Raw genomic sequence first — 21,662 nt, forward strand, 5'->3', positions numbered from 1 at the left:
ATTTTTATTTTTATTTTCTAAATATGTTATCCACTTAGTGTTCCAATTTGATTTTCCCTTCGCTCTTAGTTTGATGATTTCCCCCTCACTCCCAATTTTTTTTTTTTTTTTTTTTTTTTTTTTTTTTTTTTTTTTTTTACCTTTTTATCTCAATTTAAAGTGAATAAACTGTAATTATTTTAACATACTAATCATTATCAAAAAATAAAATAAATTCTATGGTAGTTAAATACTGTTTTTTATTTTTATTTATATATATAAAAGAGAAGAATGTCTACAAAGAGATTAATAAATATATATATATATATATATGTATACTACATATATCTGTCCCTTCTACTACCTCGATCCCTTGATCTTTCCCGTCGCCCACTACTATATCTGTCCCTATGATTTCTTGGACTTCGACTACGGGATCTTTTTGATCGCCTTCGATCATCATAATCTCTGCTACTGCCATATCGATCGCTATCACCTCTTGAACGTTTACCACTTCGGCTACTACCACGATCATAACGCCCTTCGCTGTATCGGTCACGACTTGATCCACGTATATCATTATGTTGATGGCTGCTTGAACTACTTTCACTATCAGGTTTCTTTTCTGCACGAGTATTACCAAGACCACCACCAAGTCGACGAGGTTTCCAATTTTTTACCGTACGACCGCGTTCTACGTCCACTTGAATTCGACGTCCAAATAATTTCATTCCATCAGCATCTTTATATGCAGCTATTAGAGTCATAAGTTAGTTTATTAAATAAGTTAGAAAAAAAAAGGGTTGATGATTTTTTTTTTTTTTTTACCTTTCATATCTTTTTCTCGTTCAAATTCAATAAAAGCATATCCACGAGATTGTCCGTCTTTTCCTTTTACCAGTCGTAGCTATAAAAAAAAGAAACAAAGTCATGTTAAAGGAAGAAAGAATTTAAACCATAATATTCCCTCTTTCTTTTTTTTAAAAAAAAGATTTACATGTTTGATGGGACCATATATTTCAAATTCTTGAGTCAGATCTTCTTCATTCAGTTTGTAACTCAAGTGTGATACAAAAAGGGTATGGAATGGATCTCCTTGAATATTGGGATCGTTGTTAGGATCATCTATTATCCAAAAAAAAAAGAAAATACTGGGTGAATATCAAGAAAGTAATATATAAAACCGTGTACATACATTTTGCCATGCCTTCAGCTATTTGTTCTTCAGCTTTCTTTTTTCGTTGTTCTATCTATACATTATATATATATTAAAATGTGAGTCACATCAAGTTATTTTGTTTCCTTTGGTCTTACCTTTTCTTTGCGTTTTTCTTCCGCGGTTTTCCAAGGTACATATGAAGAGTCATAGTTGCGTAGTTCGGGTACATATTGAGCGATCCCTGTCACAATGGCACCAATACGTTTCTCAGGATTTTTATCTAGAGGTGGTAAATGGTTTAATGGAGGTCTAGGCGCGAATAATTTCAACAGATTAGGTGGAAGTTTATCTGTCATGATGTATATTTTTTTTTTTTGTGAAAGGATGGGAAGAGAAAGGAAGAAAAAAAAAAAACCTTCAAGCCGGAGAAAGAGGGGGATTTTTTTTTTTGCCTCTTTGTGCCAAGTGTGACTTGGGAATCAATTTGAAATCTAAATGGTAGACCTTTTCTTTTTTCTTCTTATTACTTTTCTTGTTATTCATTTTTTTTTTTCTTCAGTTCCTTTGTCTATCTTATTGAATTATCAACGTTATCAATGTTAGGAGTTACTCCACCTTTATCTGATGCTCCTTCTTCTTCTCATGATATCAAATTATTAGATAGCCTTATTACGGTGTTGAAAGAACAAAATGCTTTTGAACTTCCCGAAAAGACTCGTTTAAGGTAAACGGTATTTCATCTGTTTTCTTTTTCTTCTTCTTTTCCTTATCTTTCTTAATCTTTTTATTATTATTATTTTTTTAATAGAGAATCTGTTTTAAATATCTTGGATGAACTTACAAAACAACTGGTTTATCAAATTAGCTGTGACAATGGCAGGAGTCCCACTGAAGCTAGCAGAGTGAATTCAAAAGTGTTGACGTACGGTAGTTATCGTCTAGGTGTACATGCTGAAGGTAACTTGAAATAAACTCATCTTTAGTCATTATTTTACTTTCATGCTTATTTTTGGAATTTATTTATTTATTTTTTTTTCCTTAGATGCTGATATTGATACGTTATGTGTTTTACCTCGAGATATTACAAGAGATCATTTCTTTGAACGAATGTACCTTGCCTTGAAGGAACAATCTGGTGTGGAAAGTCTCAACGTAAAGTTCATATTATGAAAATTATTAATATTTGTAATACTAATCATATATTCTTTTTTTTTTTTTTTAGGCTGTGGAAGATGCTTATGTACCTGTAATAAAATTCAAGTTTCATAGTATACCGGTAAATTTGAAAGTATTTGTATATGTACATTGTATAAATGAGACTGATTCTCTTTTTTTGTAGATCGACTTAATATGCACTATATTACCATTATCTACGATACCTGAAGATTTGAATGTCAATAACCCATTTCTATTGAAACATATGGATCAACGTTGTATACGCAGTTTGAATGGTACTCGTGTGGCTGATGAATTACTTAGTTTGGTACCTGATGTGGATACTTTCCGATTATCTTTACGATGCATCAAATTATGGGCAACAAAACGGGCAATTTACTCTAATATTATTGGTTTCTTGGGCGGTGTAGCTTGGGCAATTCTTGTAGCACGTGTATGTCAACTCTATCCAAAGGCTTGTGCAAGTACTATAGTAAGCAAATTTTTTCGTATTATCAGTAATTGGAATTGGCCTAGTCCTGTTTTATTGAAAACCGTCGAAGAAGGTAGTCCTCTTGACAAATTAAAACCATGGAATCCAAGAGTAAGTAAACAAAAAAAAAAGATTTATCTATTCTATCATTCACCTGTATCATTTTTCATATAGTTATCAATGAATGACCGAGAACACAAGATGCCAATCATTACTCCAAGTTTTCCAAGTATGTGTGCAAGTCATAATGTTACCCAATCAACAATGAAGATTATCATAGGTGAAATGAAATTAGCTGCTGATATTGTGGATAAAGTGATGATTGGTTCTACCTCATGGGATCAACTTTTTACAGAGAACGTCTTTTTTCGAAGATATGGGCATTATATTCAAGTCGTAGTCAGCTCAGATATTCATGAGTCACTGATACAAGGGTAAAAAAAAAATAAAAATAAAATAAAATAAAATAAAACAAAAACATCATGTCCAGATTTATCTTTATCTTTTTATATTTATAGTGCCGGATTAGTGGAATCAAGACTTCGACAACTTTTGACAAAATTAGAAAGTTCACCATATATTGCATTGGTACACCCATTTATAGATGGCATTGAAGACAAACGAAGATGTACAAATCGAAAAGATGTAAGAGAATTCATTGGTGCCACAAAACCACGAAACAGTACAGATGACCTGGAACCATTTGAACAAACAATTTACACCAAAACATTTTATATTGGATTATATACTCGAACTGGTACAAGTAACATGAAAAAAAAAGATGGGACTAGCTAATTTTTTTTTTTTTTTTTTTTTTTTTTTTTTACAATATAGAAATATCATCAACATCACCATCCGTTAGTATTGATTTGACAATGGAAATGAATAGCTTCAAATATGGCTTACAACATCATCCATCATTTGACAAAGAGCATACAAGAATCAACCTGCGATATCTGAATAGGTAACTGAAAAATACAACCTTGAAATTATTTTGAAATTTTGAAGTATGGGTAACATTGTATCTCTCCTCGATTCTTTTTTTTTTCTTTTATTATAGATCCAATTTGCCTCAGGAATTGATTTCAACTGGATCGGCAACAATGAAACGCGCATATCAAGTACGTACAGCTGACGAATGAAAACAAGATACTTTTGAAAAGGTAGATGTTTTGTAATATTCATCATTTTATTTTTGATTTTCTGATAGGAAACCGAGATACCCGACGTTACTAGTAGTAGTTCAAATATTAATGGCAAAAACAGCGATCATGGAAACAACAATAAGAAACATCGGACACTCAGCAATATAAACGATCTCTCATCCTCAACACTTCCTGATATGAACAAGACATTACCTCTTCCATCAACCTAGTGGCAGAACCTTTTTTTTTTTTGTTATTGTTTGGAGCAAAAACAAAAGGGAAAAAAAAAGAAAAGAAAAAAAAGGAACTGATATTTGTTTGTTTTTATTCTTTCTTTTGTTCCATATTTGTTTTTTTTTTCTTTGTGTATATAGGTCTTTTGGTAGGTGGGATGGATGGATTTTGGGTTTTGATGAATTGATTCCCATGGATTATATTATCTTGGCCCCCTTCTATTGTTAGATATAGTTTTATTGTCCCTATTATAGGAATAGGATAGTGATATTAGATTAGATTATCAATAAAATTAAAAATAAAAAAATAATAATAAAATAATAATAATAAAAAAAAATGGATTCATTTGGTATATTTTTGTTAAACCACTTCCTTTTTTTTTCTTTGTCTCTTTTTTGCAGATTGGCTGGTTGAAACCGCGCCTGAAAGGGGTTTTGCACCAACTTTTTTTTTTTTTTTTTTTTTTTTTTTTTTTTTTTTTGGTATATTACCTGTCCTTTTCTTTTCTTTTCTTGTTTCTTAATTTCTTGATCGAAAACGAGGGATGGAAATAGAAGCACAATTTGATGGATTCATAAATGGGGCACCAGAACTACAACTCATCAATGCTACGGATATGTTACGTTCAGGGGAACATGATGAAGCTCTCACGTTCAAAGCACTACAGTTTTTACGATACAAAGCGATGCAAGACGACCGTGAAGCCAAGATGAAGCTTAGTATTATTTATTCAGATGGACTTGGCAAATATATTGAACAAGATCAGCGCGAAGCAGCCATATGGGCAAGAAGTGTGTATGACAAGCAACTCTCCAGTGGATTAGCAGCATGTTCTTGTTACTTGATGGATGGTGACTACCTTAGTGATAGTAGTCTCAATTGTTTCAGTACATTAGCACTTATTCTAGGGGCTGTCAGAACAACAACAACAACAACAACAACAAGTACAACACCACTTGTATATTTGGCTGGATTATTATGGATCAAAGGGATTGGCATTGAACAAGATGTACAACGGGGTCTTGCCTGTCTGGAAGAAGCAGCAACTCATGGTAATCATAAAGAAGCAGCATATGAACTGGGCAGGATATATAGTGATCGTTACATTCATTCTCTCAAGGATATGCAAAAGTCTCTTCATTGGTATGCCAGGGCTTTAGAATTAGGTGATGAACGTGCTCTTTGTGATTTGGCTTATGGTTATTATGAAGGTGAACAAGATGGTCAGTCATTGAATAAAAAAGATGGATCAGCAATGGACGATAAAATGGACATAATCAAAAATGATACATTGGCTTTTCGATATGCATCTCAAGGGGCCAAGAAGGATCGATATTGTCAATACATTTTGGGTCATCTTTATTTGAAAGGACGCGGGACAACAGCCAATGCACAAGAGGCGGTGATTTGGTTAGAAAAATCGGCACAACAAGGGTTCACTGAAGCAATCGAAGAATTGGCAATGGTATACTTACGTGGTGTGGGTAATGTTGGCAAGGACTATACAAAGGCTTATTCTATATGTATGCTTGGAGCTGAAAATAATGTGGTATTTTGTCAAGCTGCTCTTGGAGATATCTATCGTCAAGGATGGGGTGTAGATCGTGACTATCACAAGGCATTTCAATATTATCAAACGGCGGCAAGTCATGATGATCCATATCCTTATTCACAACATATGCTTGGCGAAATGTAAGTTTCAGAAAAAAAAAAAAAGATAATTATTTTCCTTATTCTCCTTTATTTTAGGTTTCTCAATGGTGAAGGTGTACCTCAAGATTTGGCTGTGGCTAAAGAATGGTTTACCATGGCTGAAAAACAAGGTTATGAACCCTCAAGACATAAATTACAAACTTTGACAAAATCTATTCAATCCATTCAAGATTCCCAAAATGGATCCTTCCGATCCAATTCCATTGATTCCTATCCTTCGTCTCCCATTGTAGCTTCTCCTACTGAAAAGAAATCAAACCGATGGTCGCTTGGCTTTTTTACTAATAGAAAGAAATAGTTAGATTACCCTTCTCTTTATATAAAATATTATATATCAAATTATACACAATCGGAGCATGAACCTTTACGATTTGTTTTTTTTTTTTTTTGAATGCTGGTGAACGAATCTTTTTTTCTTTTCTGTTTTTCTTCCTCTCTTTTTTTTTTTCTTCTCTTTGCTCTTTGTTCTCTTTTTCGCCTCCTTCCTTTTAATTAGATAGACTTGTATTTGAAATGATGCCAACAGTTGACACCAATGCTTGGCAAAGTATTGCCTCAGCAGCCGAAGAACTACAGAAACTAATGGCAGAACATTTACAGATGAAGATGGAGGTAAAAAAAAAAAAAGAACACAAAAAAACAAGTTGTTGGATCTGATATAATTCTATTTACTTATTAGGGAACGCTAGCTGATAATGTATTAGAAAGCCCACAAGGACAAACATTATTAGTAGCCATTGATAGAATGAAAGATCTTCATTGTCAAGCTTATGAATCAACACGCGATACCAAACAACAAACAGCCGATGCCAAAGATGCTATGGATGATAAACAAGTAGGCCTTCAAAATGTTATGTATGAGAAAAGACATATTGTCGAAGAAATAGTCAAATGTCGAGAATTTAGGTAAAAAAAAAAAAAAGAGTCTAACATGTTTGTATTGTTATACTGATATTTTTTTTTTTTTGTTGTTGTAGATCTGTTTATCAACATGTTGATCTTATTTCTTTGGATGATTTCTTGGCCAAGGCACCTGAGCATTATTTAGAAGATAAAGATAATCATCACACTCTCATGATTAATCGACTAAGATTTGAACAGGATGAAAGGACAAGGTAAAGAAAAAAAGAAAGTGAATGTGAGAATTGATATTGAATCCACCTTTTTTTTGTGTGTGTATGTTGATCATCAAAGTCTCAAGGAAGAAGAAGAAAGGTTACAGCAAGAAAGACAATTACTGATCAAGGAAAATCGCAAGGCTCAAGAAAAGTTGGATCGCTTTGACAAGTTATTGGATGACTTTGTTCTGGTAACCAAAAAATAAATAGATTCATGCTTGATGTTATTATTGACTCGTCTTTTTTTTTTTTAAGGCAACTGTGCCTTTAGAAGAATCTCTACATGAAGACGATAAAAAGACAACAGCATCAACACGAACAACTGATGCAATGGATGTGGATGAACAAGATACAACTGAAGATCAAGAATCATCACAGATAGTGGATGTCCAAATGGCAGATTCATGATGATTACTTTTGGTATATAGTTTAGAAAAACAGGATAGTATATATGATAGATAGCATTACTTTATTATTATTTTTTTTAGTGTTTTGTAAATAAAATTTGTTTTTTTTTTTAAAAAAAAGAGAAAAGACTACAATATGATCAAGGAAAGAATGAAGACAGCGATTGTGATATGAAGTAATGAATGATATGGATGACAATAATAACAATAATAAAAAAAGAAGTGTATGATATGAACAAAATAAAATAAAACAAAAACATAGTGACTATATTCTAATTCATCATCACGTCCGTATTCTTGTTCGCTAATGCTTGTTGACTAAGAAGGTACTTGAGCGTGTATACGTTGGAGTCACATCTATGATAAATAATAAAAAAACAAAAAATTGAGTCATCATATCTCTTCTTTTTTTTTTTTTTTTTTTTTTTTAAACTTACAAATTAGCAATATCATCACGGACCCTAGTAACACCTTTATAAAGAGCACGGAAGACGGCTTGGAATTCACCACGATGTTGTTTCAAATACCTTCCATGACAAGTCAGTAAGCTTGTGACCCAAAGTAAATGGAATTCAATATGAGGACTGGTTTCCATATGTGTACCAATGAACTTGAGTAACTTGTCCAAATATTTTTCAGGAAGTCCACGAGCCACCAAAGGGATAGAATCTGGAGGTGTTCCTTCAAATACCTTTTGTGTGATTTTCTTTTCATTGAGACGGAAGGCCATACAGATTGCTTTGAGATAATCGGCTTCATCCAAGGTTTCAAGTACAGAATCAGGCGTGATATCCAATTCCAAGTCGAAAGGGTCAAAAAGAATGGCATCATCCAAAGAATAAATCAATAATCCATCTGTTGTAGCAGCAGCCCATGCACGACCCGTGGGAGAGAAGCGTACAGCCATGGATCGTACTTCGGGTCTTGTTTTCCTTACTGACAGATCACCACCTTGCGTACCAGGGAGAGTATGATCGATTCGGTCTTCTAAATCCGAAGGTTCATCATCATCATCCATCGTTTCTTTGCTGCCAAACTGAGTCATGTTGCGAGCGCTGAGCATTTCTTGAGTACCATCCAAAGATAAATTATTGGAGATTTGGAATTTCTTGATCAAAGCTGTGGATTCAATATCGTAAAGACAAATATACTTGCTGTTGCCACCTGCTAGAATCGATGAGCCATCTGCTGTGTAGCATAGCGAGTTGAATGATTTGCCAGATGCTGAGTTTTCCGATGTTGTACGATCGTCCACCTTGCGTCCACCAGAGATATCTTTCCTTCCTTCAATGTTCGCCACTAATTTTGAATCGTGGACATCCCAGAAAGAGATTTGGCCATCCAATGTAGATGCTGCTACTTGCTTTCCATCAGGACGATAGGCCACTGCAAGTACTTCAGATTGATGTTGTAATGATTCGATATGCTTGTTGCGTCCAAATACATCCCACACACGTACTGTATGATCCCAACTACCACTCACCAAAGCCATTCCTGATGAAGAAAAATCCAGAGAGCTGATGGGTCCTTCATGTCCAGCCAAAATATCCAAAAGTTTTCCAGTTTGTACACTCCACACATAAATTTCAAAGGTATCCATGGTACCAGCACATACAATTTCTCCACTAGGATCTACTGCCAATGAAGCAAACTGTACGGGATTGGGACTAGTGAATGTTCTAAAGTTTCGATATCGTACCAGATCAAAAGCGCGGACAGTTCCATCCAAACTAGCAGAGAAGACGACTTGTCCTTGTTTAGCAAATTCCACTGCTTTGACACTGCTATTATGATCACTGAAAGTAACAAAACAAAATCCAGAAGTTGCATTCCATATTTTGACTTTGCCATCATCCCCACCCGTTGCCATTGTTTGTCCATCAGGTGAATAACTGACCGCATTCATATCATAGTGATGACCTTGTTGTTTGAGTACGTATGTTTCAGATTGCCATTCCCATACCAATAATTGACCAAGTGTTGCACATCCAAAAGCAAGCCATTCACCGGAAGGATTGATTGCCACAGTACTGATTTTCTTTTGTGATATACTATTGAATAATAAATAATGAATATTTTTTTTTTTGTTCAATTGATATAGTGTCTTTTTTTTTTTTTTTTTTTTTTTTTTTTTTTTTTTACCTGAGAGTGTGAATAGTGGTAAAACTTGGAACTTCATATAAACCAAAGATCCCATTGGTAAAACCAGCGATGATCAAATTACTAGCAGGATAGAATTCACAAGATCTGACCTTGACACCATGACCTTGATTAAAGTAGTGTTTGTTTTGAATACGCCATCGTACGTGATCAATAAAATCTTCACCTAATTCCATTTCTTCATCAGAATCCAGACCACGAGAATCAACATAAGAACTATATCGCCATTGGAAGAGAGCACCATCCTTACTGATTGTATAAATCTATACATAACCATCCAGTTAGTTTATACAAATGTTTCATTCAACCTATAAACTTACATTTTTCATATCCTTTGAAAAATAAGCACCAATCACTTCAGCTCTATGACCAGATAGTGTAACAGGGGTGAATCCAGGAGTTGGGTTTGTTGAATATAATCGTGCTGTCATATCTCTTGATGTAGTTAAAAAGTATCTATAAAATATAAATAATATATCAGTACACCCAATATATATATATATATATATATCTTTACTTTGAATCCGGGCTCCAACTAATATGAGAGACATCGTCATGATGACCAGTATAAGTACGATGAAGGACAAATGGAGAGAATTCGCGTGTAAATCCAGGAGTCCTCCATACTTGAATATGATGATCGTGAGTGATTGCTACGTATTTGCCGTTAGGACTAAATTTGATACATTTGACTTTGCTCTTAAAGTTGATTTGGTGAAGAACTGTTTGACGTGGGAAGTTGATCAAGAAACCTCGTCCAGCTAAAGAAAAAAAGAAAATAAAGGGGATCAGTCACAAAAAAAAAGTTCGTTCATACTTTTTATCATTTTTGCTTACAATCATCTATAGTGATCAAAAGGGTAGCTTGAGGTGAAAGGGCAATACAAGAGATGTTTCTTCGCATTTCGAATGGTAAAGTGCAGGATTTGTTGCTGTTATACGAGTTAATAATAATAAGAAAACAAGAGTAAGTATAAAGTCAAAAAAATAAAATAAAATAAAATAAATAAAATTATTGACATACTTGACTAAATCAAATACAGAAACACGGTTGCCAACAGGACTAATGATTGAATTGCCATCAGGTGTAAAGACTAGGTTACCATTAGTGTAGACAGTTCCACAAAGATTGGAGAACTAGAAAAATCAAAGTGTACGTTATTTTAGAAATGTGATAAATACATTTATTAAAATAGTTCCATCTTTTTCATTCTTTTTCTTTAAATACCTTGAAGGACGACTTCATTATTACACTTGAATTGAGGTATACAAAATATATATATATATAGAAAAGAGAAAGTCTAAGGCAAAAAGTGAAAAAAACAAAAAAGTTAAAAAAAAAAAAAAATGCCAAAAATTCAGTCTCCTCCCACCTTTTGAAGGCAGTGTAAGCCACCCTCAGTTACCCAAATGCAGTAGTTTCCCCAATGCAACCTATGAAATATTTTTTTTTTTTTGACACTGGATTGGTTTCAGCCTACATTTTATTTCACTATTCCTTTTTTTTTAAAATAACAAAAAAAAAGTCATTAACAATTAATAATAACCCAACTCATTCTTTTCCATACACTGATTTTTACTTGAATATCTATCTCTTTCGTCGATCATTTTTCAATTCTCTATGAAGGTTCTACAAAACAAATTTTTATTTGTATATGATCCCACCAAAAAAAAAGGGTTTTTACTACTTGAGCTAAAAAAGGTATAGTATACAGATCATTTCATTTTACTACACTCAATAGTCGATGCACACTGATCATTGAGTTGATTGGCTGAAATTTTGATTCGAGAAGAAAAAGTTACCATATTCAACAACGTGGTTTTTTTTTTTTTTTTTTTTTTGTTTACATCGATCATCCATTCATACATTGATTAGATTCATCTAACAAAGCTTATATTTTCATAAATATAAGATAAAATCATAGGATGATCATTACATACAAATGATTGTGAATCCAATAGACAATATAATATTTATAGTTACATATCATGGCTGTGCAAAGAACGACGAGTAAAAACTAAAAATGTCTCTATTTATTACTAAAAGTAAAGTGGCGGTCCTTGAAAAAGGTTCATGCAAGATCAATCTGGTAAACGTAGCTGTTGTACTATTTCCTTTCTTGTTTAGAGTAATTTGTAAATATTTTTACAATAATATTGAAAGATGATTATATTTATGTTTGATTATTGTTATATGATGATGAAAAAAATAAGAAGAAAAAAACTTTATCAGCTATCAAGAAGCACAAAGTGAAACAAAAGTATGTCGAAGATAGACTTTTTTTAAACTTTTCTCACCATCAAGAGATTCCTGTCCGATAAAAAAAAAAAAAATGAAAATAGCAACCAAGATTAAAGTAATACATCTTTTCCCATCGATCAATAACTGATTGCCCGCGTTCCTTCCCTTCCTCTCTCTTTTTTTTTATTCGACTCCGCCAGGTAGGTGTACGTTAGATGACAGCGTCCGATATTTTTTTTTTTTGTCATTCACTCTTTTTTTCTTTCTTTTTTCCTCTTGTCTTTTTTTTTTTTTTGTTTTTGTTTTTTTCTCCTCTCCTTTACCTCCCCGTCCTCTCATTAATAACTCCCCCATTACTCTCATTTTATGCTTCCGTTCTCTTATTTTAAAAAAGCCAAAGCTACAATAAAACAGACTGCGACTATACCGTCAAAAAAGTATTATATTATTGTTTTTTATTTTTTTTTTTTTTTTTTACCTTATCAACTAATGTTCCTTATTAGTAATGGTAGTTGTCAAAGCAATGGGTCTTCCAAATCTGAAGTTGAACAACAACAACATGACGATGAACTTAGTGAGCCGAAATTCCCTATGATTGGTTATGAATATATCGAAGGACGACATTACAAACAACAATCGAAGAATGGTCCAGCACATTTATTACCTTGTGATGACGAAGAAGTTGAAAGACTCGAAGTGATCCATTTATTGCACAAGTAAAGTCGAACCTTTTTTTACAACTCATTATTCAATATTACTGATCATGGTATTTTTTTTTCTTTTTCTTTCATAGATACCTATTTGGAAGGTAAAGAAAAAGAAAACAAAGACTTTATTGAATATCTTATGTTTGACCTAATTGAACATTATCTAGTTATTTTATATCACCTGTAGAACAACAACTAAAACAAGGGGCCCGAGTCTTGCACATTTGGTAAGTTGGAAATAGTGAAATTCATGCTTTGATTCTCTCTTTTGCTTATATGCATATCTCTTTTTGGTATTTTACGTATATGGTGATTGATAGTTGTGGTCCAGGATGGTGGATAAAGGTAAGATAAAGACAAAAAAAAACATTATTTATTAGTATAACTTGTTATGTTTGATTTTGACAGGAAATGGCCAAATTATATCCAAATTCTCAATATATTGGTATTGATGATATATTATACGCCATCACGTAAGAATCCAAATAGAAAAAAAAGAAAAAAAAAGAAAAAGAAAAAAGATTTATCTTTGCTTTTTTGGATTATAGCAATCCTCCATGCAATTCCCATTTTCAGGTGACGGATTTTACTAAGGGTCTGCCTTTTGAAGATAATACCTTTGACTTTGTTGTACAACGGGAAGCAAGATTCAAGCATACCAAAGATAATTGGGAAAAGGTGATACAAGAAGCCATTCGAGTTACAAAACCTGGAGGTTATTTAGAATTCGGTAAAAGATAAAAGAGAAAAATAAAAAAAATTACAATGCTAATACTTATATCCTGTTATATAGTGGAATCCGGATCTGAAATTAACGATATTGGTCCAAATCTATCCTTATGGCTCATGCGAGGTAACCAAAAAAAAAAAAAAAAAAAAAAAAATTACTTTGATCAGAAATTTATTTTTGTTCATATATAGTCACAGTATCATTACAAACTAGAGGTATGGCCAATAAAATTGGTTTGGAATTGGAAGATCGTTTTGCGAAGACGAATGCAGTGACCATTTATGAATCAACACATCGATCAGCACCTATAGGATGGCTTGGACGAGTAGGCGACCTAATGATGGATTGTGTGCAAAGGTTTTCTGACGCATTGAAACCTCGACTTTGTGAAGATTGGTGTATGCCTGTTGCGAAATATGATGCTGCATTTAAGGCCGTTCTCCCCGAATGTCAAGAATTTAAAAGTTGGACCAATTTTTATTGTGTAGTGGCGCAGAAGAATCACCCTGATGGTCCTATTCCCTCTGATATTATTCCCTCTCAAGAATGATCATCTTTCAATTGACCTCCTCTTTATATAGAATCTCTCTTTATTATCATCATATATGTCAACATTTTTACAAAATTCAATTACCTCCTAGTACCACTCTTATGTATTTGTATAATAAAATCTTTCAACCCATTTGTTCTAAAATCAATACAACATTTCTTTTATTTTTTTTTTTTTTGTCAACCTACAATACCAAACTTTTACTAGGATATTTGAACGATATGAATATTAAAATCTCTTATATATATTTTTTTTTTTTTTAAAAAAACGATGATCCATTCAAAACAACATGATAAATATATTTTCGACCTGTTTTATTTACAAAACAAAAAGGCATCAATTACCTTTTTCCATAAAATGATACACTATGTATGAAATTGAGATATGTAATGTATGAAGAATACTATCTAGTAAACAGAATAATAATAAAAAAACAATAATAACCTAAAAATTATTTCTTGCCAGCCTTGGTAGCAGCCTTGGTGACCTTGCCAGCCTTGTCAACCTTTTCAACAGCCTTGATAACACCAACAGCAACGGTTTGACGCATATCACGGACAGCGAAACGACCAAGAGGAGGATAATCAGTGTAAGCTTCAACACACATGGGCTTGGAAGGAATCATCTTGACGATAGCAGAGTCACCAGACTTGACGAACTTGGGAGCATCTTCAAGTTTCTTACCGGAACGACGATCAATCTTTTCCAACAATTCAGCGAACTTACAAGCAATGTGAGCAGTGTGACAATCCAAGACAGGAGCGTAACCAGCACCGATTTGACCAGGATGGTTAAGGACAATGACTTGAGCAGTGAAAGAGGCAGATTCCTTGGCAGGATCGTTCTTGGAGTCGGAACAGACGTTACCACGACGGATATCCTTGACAGAAACGTTCTTGACGTTGAAACCAACGTTGTCACCAGGAAGACCTTCAGCCAATTGTTCGTGATGCATTTCAACAGACTTGACTTCAGTGGTCACGTTAGCAGGAGCGAAGGTGACGACCATACCAGCCTTGATGATACCAGTTTCGACACGACCAACGGGGACAGTACCAATACCACCAATCTTGTACACATCTTGAAGAGGAAGACGGAGAGGCTTGTCGGAAGGACGAGTAGGGGGATCAATGGCATCAATAGCATCCAAAAGAGTCTTACCAGACTTTTCACCAGCCTTGGTTTCCTTCTTCCATCCCTTGTACCAGGGCATGTTGGTAGATTCGTCCAACATGTTGTCACCGTGCCAACCAGAAATGGGGACGAAGGGGACAGACTTGGGGTTGAAACCGATCTTCTTGATGAAACCAGAAACTTCCTTGATGATTTCGTTGAAACGAGCTTCAGACCACTTGGTAGAATCCATCTTGTTGATAGCAACAATCAATTGACGGACACCGAGAGTGAAAGCTAACAAAGCGTGTTCACGGGTTTGACCATCCTTGGAGATACCAGCCTATGAAGAAATAAATAAAAAATAAAATAAAAATAAATAAATATATTCATTCTTTTTTTTTTTTTTTTTTTTTTTTTTTTTTTTTTACTTACTTCGAATTCACCAGTACCAGCAGCAATGATAAGAATACCACAATCAGCTTGAGAAGTACCAGTAATCATGTTCTTGATGAAATCACGATGGCCAGGAGCATCAATGACAGTAACATGGTACTTGGGAGTTTCGAACTTCCAGAGAGCAATATCAATAGTAATACCACGTTCACGTTCAGCCTTAAGCTTGTCCAATACCCAGGCGTACTTGAAGGAACCCTTACCAAGTTCAGCAGCTTCCTTTTCGAACTTTTCAATGGTACGCTTATCAATACCACCACACTTGTAGATCAAATGACCAGTAGTAGTAGATTTACCCTAAATGAAAATAACAAGTTATTATTAACGTACTTTTTTTTTTTTTTTGAAAAATATTATATAAACTTACAGAATCGACGTGACCAATGACAACGACGTTAACGTGAGTCTTTTCTTTACCCATGGTTATTAAAATAAAAAAAGTTGGAAAAAAAAAAGAAAAAAAAAAAAAGGAATTAAAAAAATTTTTTTTTTTTTTTTTTATATGCCAAAGCCACGCCACTGGTTTTCATCTCCGCTGTAACATAGTTTTTTTTTTTGTACGTATGACAAAAGCTAGTAAACTTGTGTTGCATAATTCTCATTTTCATGATAAAAAGTATGTATATATATATATAAAGAAGGAATATTTTTATGATGATTAAAATTATATATAGTAAAAATAGAATATATTATACAAGTATGATCAAGTTTCTTGGAGTGTGTGTGTGGAAAAAAAAACAAACAAACAAAACAATATACGGAATGTGAAATTAACATCTATCCTTTTGTGTGCGTGCGATTTTTTTTCTTTTCCAAGTTAAAATACTCTTTTTCTTTTTCCTTTTTTTTTTTTGTATCTCTTTTATTTTTGATGGTTTTCCTACCACGTTAAATATTTTTCTTTTTCTTTCTTTCTTTCTTTCTTTCTTTTTTTTGTCTATTATATATATATACATTCTAATAGGTAACTAATGAATAATAAGAAACTTAAGTAACTAATTAATATATATAAATTAGGATACCTTTTTGAAATAGTGAAATATCAACTGTCACCATTTGGTTCTTGGAAATTAGTTTTATTAGGTAACAACATCTTTTTATTATTTTGAAAAAAAATAAAAGTACTTTTTATTTTAGTTTTGGGAAACGATATAGACCCTTATTTATTTTTATTTTTATTTTAATTAATTAACATAGAACAAAGTTTATCAGTATCATCTCTGGAAAGGAAAAATATCATTATTTTGAATTACAATGTATGGTAGAAATACTTCCAGTTCTATTTATAATGGTCGACCACTGATCAATCCACCTACATTGATCGAATCAAACAATACAAGATTTCTTATTGTAGATGCACCTAGTACAAATAACTTACCACTTTATTTGAAGGTATAATAACAATGATAATAATAATAATAATAATCAGAAACTAATATATATATATATTTCTTTTAGGAATTTGAACGATGGCAAGTAACAGATGTAGTACGATGCTGTGAAGCAACATACCCTAAAGAACCATTGGATGAAAAAGGGATTGAAACACATGATTGGGTATTTAGTGATGGTGCTTCTCCTCCTTCTAGTATTGTGGATACTTGGTTGAATTTGATTGAAGAACGATTTCATAATGTGGATCATCCTACAGGTTGTATTGCTATTCATTGTGTAGCTGGGTTAGGAAGGTAAAATAATAATAATAATAATAATAATAATAATAATAATAATATCTGATTTTTTTTTTTTTGTTAAATAGAGCACCTGTATTAGTAGCCATTGCTCTTATTGAACAGGGTATGCCACCTTTGGATGCGGTTGCATATATTAGGGAAAGACGTCGTGGAGCCATCAACAACAAACAATTGAAGTTTATTGAATCTTATAAACCTAGATCTAAAAAACAATGCATCATCTCTTGATCAACACCGTTTTGCTGGACATTCGATGTATATTTGGTTTTAGTTTAGTTTATTATTCTTTTGTTTTACTTGGGTTTTATTTGATGTAGATCTTTTTTTCATAAAGGAAGTGAATAGTCTAGTTTTTTTTTTTTTTTGATGACACGTGGAAACATTTATTGGTACATACATTTATTCATTCATTTATACATATATACACATACTAGACAAATAGATCAATAAAGTAGATAATGGTGAAAAAAAAAAATCAGTGTTGGGCCTTTTTTTTTTTTTTTTTTATTGTCATACGATAAGGTACGGGTATTGAATCAATAAATAAGTAACGAATGTGAAGGTAAGAGGATAAAGGAATAGGGGAATATGGAATCAAATAAAAAGGAAATAATAATAATAATAATAAAAAAAGTTGTATTGATATCAAATAGAAATGGGTTGTAAAAATCATTCTTCTTGAAGGGTAGCCAATTCATTACTTGCACGTAGAGAAGTGGAGGAACTTGCAGATCGACTCATACTTGGTGTTCTATTACCATTGAGGGGACGAGGAGCATCTAAAGAATGATTGACTTCTTCATTGGATGATGATGAGGTTGATTCATGTATACTTGATGGTGGTGTGGTATTTGCACCAATTTGTTCATGCATTGGTTTATTATTGTTGTTGCTGATAACTGTAGGAGAAGCTGACCATCCAATACTCATTCTACGTAATGCTTTTGCCCAACCTCCATTCGTATTTTCCTTATTATTATTGTTGTTGTTGTTAGTACTTGGCATAGCACTGTGACGACGAGTAGTACGATCATCTTGAGTATTCGTCAATAAAGTGGATGATGCAGTAGGAACAGGAGAAGAAGAAGGTGGTGGTGGTGCAGGTACTTTGGATCCCCAATAAGAAATGGTACGACGACGTTGTTGACGAGATTGATTTCCTTTGTTGAGCAAGGTACTTGATAAGGTACGGGTAGGTGCGGGTCCTAAACCTGCACTTCTTGGAGCTGGTTCCACTGATTCCTTGGTAGTAGTGGTGATGATTGGTTTAGGTTTGGGTTGATCAATACTAAGTACATCTTCTAATTGTTTATTATCGATAATCTTCATCAAAATCTTGTTCATATAAAGTTGTAAAGCTCGATTGGTGTCTTGTAATGTTTTGACTTCATCTGTCAATTCTATATATGTAAAATAATAATAATAATAAAAATAAAATAAAATAAAATGAATATTCTTACTCTGATCATGATTGGATATTAACTTACTTTGTACAGTATTATCCACTTTTTGAGTAGCTTCAATATCACTAGCCAAATTGAGTTCTGCTGCCAAATTCAATCCATTGGTGTTGGAATTAGTTGAAGGTTGTACAGTACCATTAGATTTCGAAGTATCACCATTTGCTATCTAAAAAAAAAAAAGACATTAGTTCATTACAAATATGTTATTTTTTCCATTTCTTACCTGCATAATTGGATTCATCATAAACTCGCCACTAATAGTTTTTTCGTGTAACAAGATTTGATAACTCTCATTATCTTCCATAAGAGATTGATTGACATGTTTGACATTTGCAATTTCTTGTTCTAATTGTTGAATACGTAATGATTGACGTTGAGCTTGAGCATCTCTATCTTGTACCATAGATTTTTGTTGGTCCATTTCCGCCTTCAAATCCAAAATCATTTTGTCTTGAGCTTTGATAGTACGTTGAGCAATTTTGCTTTCTCTTGCATAACAAGAATCAATAGTGGCAAGTTTGGGAGATGAAAGTTGACTATTATCATCATCATCTTCTACTGATAATAATCGACTATTTCTCTTTTGTTGTTCCTGTTGTTGTTGTTGTCCTTCTTCACCAATATTACTAAGAGGAGCTGGGAAGCCAAATGGACTAAGAGTAGAGGAGGTAACACTTCTTCGACGAGGAGTACGAGGAGTTCTAGGTTCACCACCAAGACTAAGATTTCGAATTTGATTATACATATCAGCTTCCTTTTGTTGCCATGCGATTCGATCAGTTTCAAAACTAGTGAGTTCCATTTCCAGTTTTTGTTCAGCATCTCGTTTGGATTTTGTTAACTGTTGTATTTGTTTTCGAAGGTTGGCAGTATCTTGTTCCTGAGCATAGAGTTGAGTTTCCAATCGAGATTGCGTATTGCTGTACATAGAGTTATCTTGTTGAATCCCAGCTATTTTCTATGATGATAATCATTTGGATGATGATGGATGACAGAATGTCAAAAGGAAAAAAATGTCGTGGTCAATTACCTAATTCAACCCATGTACATATATATATATACAGCACAACACACACACTCACTCTCACACACACACTCACTCTCACACACATACTCTCGCTCACACACACACACACACGCAGACTCACGCTCATATATATATATATATATTTATATATATGTCAGACTTACTTTCCGGAGATAGTCGTTATCATTGCCTAGTTCTTTAGATTGTTCTCTGAGTTCTTGTATTTGAGCTTGTAACTATAAACGACATAATAAGTTAATACAACCTTTTATCATTATTATTATTATTATTATTATTTAACAGCACTTACTGTCAGATTGTCATTTTGAGCTTCTTCCAAGTTTTTTTGTAACAAGTGAAGAACCTTTTCAAAGTCACTAGTTGAAGATGTCATGATGGAGAAAGTGGCAAATAAAAAAGGTAAAAAATAAATAAACAAGCAGAACCAAGTTCTTTAATAATATAAAAAAAAGAAATCAGTAATACTAAGGAAAAAAAAAAAAAAAAAAAAAAGAAAAAGAAAACGAAAAAAAAGAATGAAAATGAAAAAATTTTTGTAAAAAAAAAAGTGCCTTGATTTCACTTGTACTACCATATTGATTTCGGCGGTAAATAAAATAAAGTAAAAAAAAAAAAAAAAAGGGCACTTTTGACTTGATGTTTCCAATTCATCATACTAAGTATGATTGATCTTAGTACTACTTTAATGACTTCTTTTTTTTTTTTTTTTCTTTTTCTCTAATCAAAAATTTGTTTAATGAAAACTTTCTTTATTCTTTTTTTATATTTTTAAAAATCATCAAGCATCATGATAACAGTATTGTATGATACAGGAATTACCCGGAGTTAGAAATCATGTGGGGAATAAGGGAAGGAAAATGGTGACAAAAAAAAAAAAAAGTAATAACCCTTGTCAATTTTTCTTCACTTCTTTTTTTCTATTATTATTATTATTATGGATTATTCCCATTTACTTGCTACTAATTACAAAACTATTATTGCTCAATATTTAGAAGAAGATGTTCCTTCATTTGACTATGGAGGTTATGTCGTAGGTGAAGAAGATCAAGTCGCTACTTTATATTGTAAAGCTGAAGGTGTTTTGGCAGGTGTCCCCTTTTTTGATGAAGTCTTTAGACAACTGGATTGTCGGTAAGCTTTTTTTTTTTTAGAATAATAATAACAATATTCATCTTCAACTTTTATTATTATTATTATTTCATAGTGTAGAATGGCAAAATAAAGAAGGTGAACATTTAAAACCTGAAGGAAAATTAGCTGTGGCTCAAGTATATGGTAAAGCTCGTAAGATTTTATTGGGTGAACGAACTGCTTTGAATATCCTTTGTCGTTGTAGTGGTATTGCTTTAAGGTAAATAATAATAATAATAATAATAATAATAATAATGAATTTATGTTTATTTATTTATTTTTTTATTATTATTAGAGCTCGTCAAGTCTATGAATTACAAAAAGCCAAAGGATTTAATGGTGTTATTGCTGCAACAAGAAAAACAACACCTGGATTTCGATTGGTAGAAAAATATGGTGTACTTGTAGGTGGATTGGATACTCATCGTATGGATTTATCATCTATGGTAATGCTTAAGGATAATCATGTATGGAGTTCTGGATCGATTACTAAGGCTGTCAAGAATGCTCGTGCTGTTTGTGGTTTCTCTTTGAAGATTGAAGTGGAATGTCAATCAGAAGAAGAAGCTGATGAAGCCATTGCTGCTGGTGCAGATATTGTTATGTTGGATAACTTTACTGGTGAAGGTCTCAAGGTAGCTGCTAAAAGTATCAAACAAAGATGGGCTGAAAAAGGTATCAAACATTTCTTAATTGAAAGCAGTGGTGGTATTACTTATGAAACTTGTGCAAATTACTTTTGTGAAGGTAAAAAAAAAAAAAAAGATGGATGAATCTCTTATATAAATCTTTTTTTTCATTATATAGATATTGATATTCTCAGTATGAGTACTATTACTCAAGGTGTTCCTCATGTTGACTTTTCTCTCAAGATCAACAAGAAATAATAAAATCTACCCCAGTTTTGAAATCATCCAATAAAAATGACGATCTGTCTTTGAATCTATTTTACTATTTTGTCTTAT

The 21,662-nt window shown here is 32.9% G+C and overlaps 10 protein-coding genes across 10 annotated transcripts; 6 read left to right on the forward strand and 4 right to left on the reverse strand.

Annotated features, from left to right (window-relative positions):
* Positions 1-227: 227 nt before the first annotated feature.
* Positions 228-1,688, reverse strand: BX664DRAFT_300853 (uncharacterized protein). The gene is made up of 5 exons (XM_051542363.1): positions 1,294-1,688; positions 1,175-1,229; positions 977-1,104; positions 808-886; positions 228-733 (listed from the first exon to the last, which is right to left on the reverse strand). The coding sequence occupies exons 1-5, from the start codon at positions 1,492-1,494 to the stop codon at positions 318-320; spliced, it is 879 nt and encodes a 292-aa protein (XP_051398537.1). The 5' UTR covers positions 1,495-1,688; the 3' UTR covers positions 228-317.
* BX664DRAFT_338578 (polymerase) lies at positions 1,676-4,464 on the forward strand. The gene is made up of 10 exons (XM_051546459.1): positions 1,676-1,862; positions 1,947-2,095; positions 2,181-2,290; positions 2,361-2,414; positions 2,478-2,897; positions 2,961-3,220; positions 3,305-3,543; positions 3,621-3,750; positions 3,847-3,907; positions 3,997-4,464. Exons 1-10 carry the CDS (start codon positions 1,735-1,737, stop codon positions 4,159-4,161), a joined length of 1,716 nt encoding a protein of 571 aa, XP_051398538.1. The 5' UTR covers positions 1,676-1,734; the 3' UTR covers positions 4,162-4,464.
* On the forward strand, positions 4,357-6,220 carry BX664DRAFT_338581 (uncharacterized protein). Its single transcript, XM_051546460.1, has 3 exons — positions 4,357-4,409; positions 4,656-5,857; positions 5,915-6,220. Exons 2-3 carry the CDS (start codon positions 4,710-4,712, stop codon positions 6,174-6,176), a joined length of 1,410 nt encoding a protein of 469 aa, XP_051398539.1. The 5' UTR covers positions 4,357-4,409; positions 4,656-4,709; the 3' UTR covers positions 6,177-6,220.
* A 95-nt stretch (positions 6,221-6,315) lies between these two features.
* On the forward strand, positions 6,316-7,461 carry BX664DRAFT_338582 (Fms-interacting protein-domain-containing protein). Its single transcript, XM_051546461.1, has 5 exons — positions 6,316-6,490; positions 6,558-6,784; positions 6,856-6,993; positions 7,073-7,187; positions 7,252-7,461. The coding sequence occupies exons 1-5, from the start codon at positions 6,392-6,394 to the stop codon at positions 7,402-7,404; spliced, it is 732 nt and encodes a 243-aa protein (XP_051398540.1). The 5' UTR covers positions 6,316-6,391; the 3' UTR covers positions 7,405-7,461.
* A 22-nt stretch (positions 7,462-7,483) lies between these two features.
* BX664DRAFT_284155 (WD40 repeat-like protein) lies at positions 7,484-10,896 on the reverse strand. Its single transcript, XM_051541626.1, has 8 exons — positions 10,792-10,896; positions 10,588-10,700; positions 10,401-10,495; positions 10,081-10,324; positions 9,884-10,019; positions 9,546-9,826; positions 7,841-9,454; positions 7,484-7,760 (listed from the first exon to the last, which is right to left on the reverse strand). Exons 1-8 carry the CDS (start codon positions 10,807-10,809, stop codon positions 7,676-7,678), a joined length of 2,586 nt encoding a protein of 861 aa, XP_051398541.1. The 5' UTR covers positions 10,810-10,896; the 3' UTR covers positions 7,484-7,675.
* Positions 10,897-12,090: 1,194 nt separating this feature from the next.
* BX664DRAFT_338586 (S-adenosyl-L-methionine-dependent methyltransferase) lies at positions 12,091-13,940 on the forward strand. The gene is made up of 9 exons (XM_051546462.1): positions 12,091-12,242; positions 12,309-12,521; positions 12,599-12,613; positions 12,680-12,739; positions 12,833-12,857; positions 12,921-12,985; positions 13,061-13,242; positions 13,306-13,365; positions 13,434-13,940. Exons 1-9 carry the CDS (start codon positions 12,172-12,174, stop codon positions 13,790-13,792), a joined length of 1,050 nt encoding a protein of 349 aa, XP_051398542.1. The 5' UTR covers positions 12,091-12,171; the 3' UTR covers positions 13,793-13,940.
* A 138-nt stretch (positions 13,941-14,078) lies between these two features.
* On the reverse strand, positions 14,079-15,782 carry BX664DRAFT_387760 (translation elongation factor EF-1 alpha; the record flags this gene model as incomplete). Its single annotated transcript, XM_051549406.1, has 3 exons — positions 14,079-15,248; positions 15,341-15,658; positions 15,729-15,782. 3 exons carry the CDS (start codon positions 15,780-15,782, stop codon positions 14,244-14,246), a joined length of 1,377 nt encoding a protein of 458 aa, XP_051398543.1. The 3' UTR covers positions 14,079-14,243.
* A 490-nt stretch (positions 15,783-16,272) lies between these two features.
* BX664DRAFT_300871 (dual specificity protein phosphatase CDC14B) lies at positions 16,273-17,440 on the forward strand. Its single transcript, XM_051542364.1, has 5 exons — positions 16,273-16,325; positions 16,379-16,444; positions 16,559-16,753; positions 16,820-17,049; positions 17,121-17,440. The coding sequence occupies exons 3-5, from the start codon at positions 16,616-16,618 to the stop codon at positions 17,281-17,283; spliced, it is 531 nt and encodes a 176-aa protein (XP_051398544.1). The 5' UTR covers positions 16,273-16,325; positions 16,379-16,444; positions 16,559-16,615; the 3' UTR covers positions 17,284-17,440.
* Positions 17,441-17,554: 114 nt separating this feature from the next.
* Positions 17,555-20,048, reverse strand: BX664DRAFT_338591 (uncharacterized protein). The gene is made up of 5 exons (XM_051546463.1): positions 19,856-20,048; positions 19,710-19,781; positions 18,742-19,476; positions 18,543-18,684; positions 17,555-18,455 (listed from the first exon to the last, which is right to left on the reverse strand). The coding sequence occupies exons 1-5, from the start codon at positions 19,937-19,939 to the stop codon at positions 17,725-17,727; spliced, it is 1,764 nt and encodes a 587-aa protein (XP_051398545.1). The 5' UTR covers positions 19,940-20,048; the 3' UTR covers positions 17,555-17,724.
* A 233-nt stretch (positions 20,049-20,281) lies between these two features.
* BX664DRAFT_284168 (Quinolinate phosphoribosyl transferase) lies at positions 20,282-21,643 on the forward strand. The gene is made up of 4 exons (XM_051541627.1): positions 20,282-20,697; positions 20,771-20,917; positions 20,993-21,444; positions 21,505-21,643. The coding sequence occupies exons 1-4, from the start codon at positions 20,501-20,503 to the stop codon at positions 21,582-21,584; spliced, it is 876 nt and encodes a 291-aa protein (XP_051398546.1). The 5' UTR covers positions 20,282-20,500; the 3' UTR covers positions 21,585-21,643.
* Positions 21,644-21,662: the final 19 nt, after the last annotated feature.

This window comes from Halteromyces radiatus (genome assembly GCF_025201355.1).
Source record: "Halteromyces radiatus strain CBS 162.75 chromosome Unknown BX664scaffold_6, whole genome shotgun sequence".
NCBI classification, from domain to species: Eukaryota; Fungi; Mucoromycota; class Mucoromycetes; order Mucorales; family Cunninghamellaceae; genus Halteromyces; species Halteromyces radiatus.

What these genes read in the sequence shown, in the direction of transcription:
- BX664DRAFT_338591 (XM_051546463.1), bottom strand. Translation starts at nt 19,939, where the DNA reads ATGACATCTTCAACTAGTGACTTTGAAAAGGTTCTTCACTTGTTACAA. An exon ending in CTCAAAATGACAATCTGACA is followed by an intron (nt 19,782 to 19,855) that starts GTAAGTGCTGTT and finishes TGTCGTTTATAG; the next exon opens with TTACAAGCTCAAATACAAGA. An exon ending in ATAACGACTATCTCCGGAAA is followed by an intron (nt 19,477 to 19,709) that starts GTAAGTCTGACA and finishes TTATCATCATAG; the next exon opens with AAAATAGCTGGGATTCAACA.
- BX664DRAFT_284168 (XM_051541627.1), top strand. Translation starts at nt 20,501, where the DNA reads ATGGATTATTCCCATTTACTTGCTACTAATTACAAAACTATTATTGCT. An exon ending in TTTAGACAACTGGATTGTCG is followed by an intron (nt 20,698 to 20,770) that starts GTAAGCTTTTTT and finishes ATTATTTCATAG; the next exon opens with TGTAGAATGGCAAAATAAAG. An exon ending in TGTAGTGGTATTGCTTTAAG is followed by an intron (nt 20,918 to 20,992) that starts GTAAATAATAAT and finishes TATTATTATTAG; the next exon opens with AGCTCGTCAAGTCTATGAAT.
- BX664DRAFT_338578 (XM_051546459.1), top strand. Translation starts at nt 1,735, where the DNA reads ATGTTAGGAGTTACTCCACCTTTATCTGATGCTCCTTCTTCTTCTCAT. An exon ending in TCAAGTTTCATAGTATACCG is followed by an intron (nt 2,415 to 2,477) that starts GTAAATTTGAAA and finishes CTTTTTTTGTAG; the next exon opens with ATCGACTTAATATGCACTAT. An exon ending in CAATGAAACGCGCATATCAA is followed by an intron (nt 3,908 to 3,996) that starts GTACGTACAGCT and finishes ATTTTCTGATAG; the next exon opens with GAAACCGAGATACCCGACGT.
- BX664DRAFT_300853 (XM_051542363.1), bottom strand. Translation starts at nt 1,494, where the DNA reads ATGACAGATAAACTTCCACCTAATCTGTTGAAATTATTCGCGCCTAGA. An exon ending in AGCTGAAGGCATGGCAAAAT is followed by an intron (nt 1,105 to 1,174) that starts GTATGTACACGG and finishes TTTGGATAATAG; the next exon opens with ATGATCCTAACAACGATCCC. An exon ending in ACGAGAAAAAGATATGAAAG is followed by an intron (nt 734 to 807) that starts GTAAAAAAAAAA and finishes TGACTCTAATAG; the next exon opens with CTGCATATAAAGATGCTGAT.
- BX664DRAFT_300871 (XM_051542364.1), top strand. Translation starts at nt 16,616, where the DNA reads ATGTATGGTAGAAATACTTCCAGTTCTATTTATAATGGTCGACCACTG. An exon ending in ACTTACCACTTTATTTGAAG is followed by an intron (nt 16,754 to 16,819) that starts GTATAATAACAA and finishes TATTTCTTTTAG; the next exon opens with GAATTTGAACGATGGCAAGT. An exon ending in TGTGTAGCTGGGTTAGGAAG is followed by an intron (nt 17,050 to 17,120) that starts GTAAAATAATAA and finishes TTTGTTAAATAG; the next exon opens with AGCACCTGTATTAGTAGCCA.
- BX664DRAFT_338582 (XM_051546461.1), top strand. Translation starts at nt 6,392, where the DNA reads ATGATGCCAACAGTTGACACCAATGCTTGGCAAAGTATTGCCTCAGCA. An exon ending in GTCAAATGTCGAGAATTTAG is followed by an intron (nt 6,785 to 6,855) that starts GTAAAAAAAAAA and finishes TTGTTGTTGTAG; the next exon opens with ATCTGTTTATCAACATGTTG. An exon ending in TATTGGATGACTTTGTTCTG is followed by an intron (nt 7,188 to 7,251) that starts GTAACCAAAAAA and finishes TTTTTTTTTAAG; the next exon opens with GCAACTGTGCCTTTAGAAGA.
- BX664DRAFT_338581 (XM_051546460.1), top strand. Translation starts at nt 4,710, where the DNA reads ATGGAAATAGAAGCACAATTTGATGGATTCATAAATGGGGCACCAGAA. An exon ending in CAACATATGCTTGGCGAAAT is followed by an intron (nt 5,858 to 5,914) that starts GTAAGTTTCAGA and finishes CCTTTATTTTAG; the next exon opens with GTTTCTCAATGGTGAAGGTG.
- BX664DRAFT_338586 (XM_051546462.1), top strand. Translation starts at nt 12,172, where the DNA reads ATGCTTCCGTTCTCTTATTTTAAAAAAGCCAAAGCTACAATAAAACAG. An exon ending in GATATATTATACGCCATCAC is followed by an intron (nt 12,986 to 13,060) that starts GTAAGAATCCAA and finishes TTTGGATTATAG; the next exon opens with CAATCCTCCATGCAATTCCC. An exon ending in ATCCTTATGGCTCATGCGAG is followed by an intron (nt 13,366 to 13,433) that starts GTAACCAAAAAA and finishes GTTCATATATAG; the next exon opens with TCACAGTATCATTACAAACT.
- BX664DRAFT_284155 (XM_051541626.1), bottom strand. An exon ending in TTTCAAAGGATATGAAAAAT is followed by an intron (nt 9,827 to 9,883) that starts GTAAGTTTATAG and finishes GGTTATGTATAG; the next exon opens with ATTTATACAATCAGTAAGGA. An exon ending in CGTGATGATATTGCTAATTT is followed by an intron (nt 7,761 to 7,840) that starts GTAAGTTTAAAA and finishes TATTTATCATAG; the next exon opens with ATGTGACTCCAACGTATACA.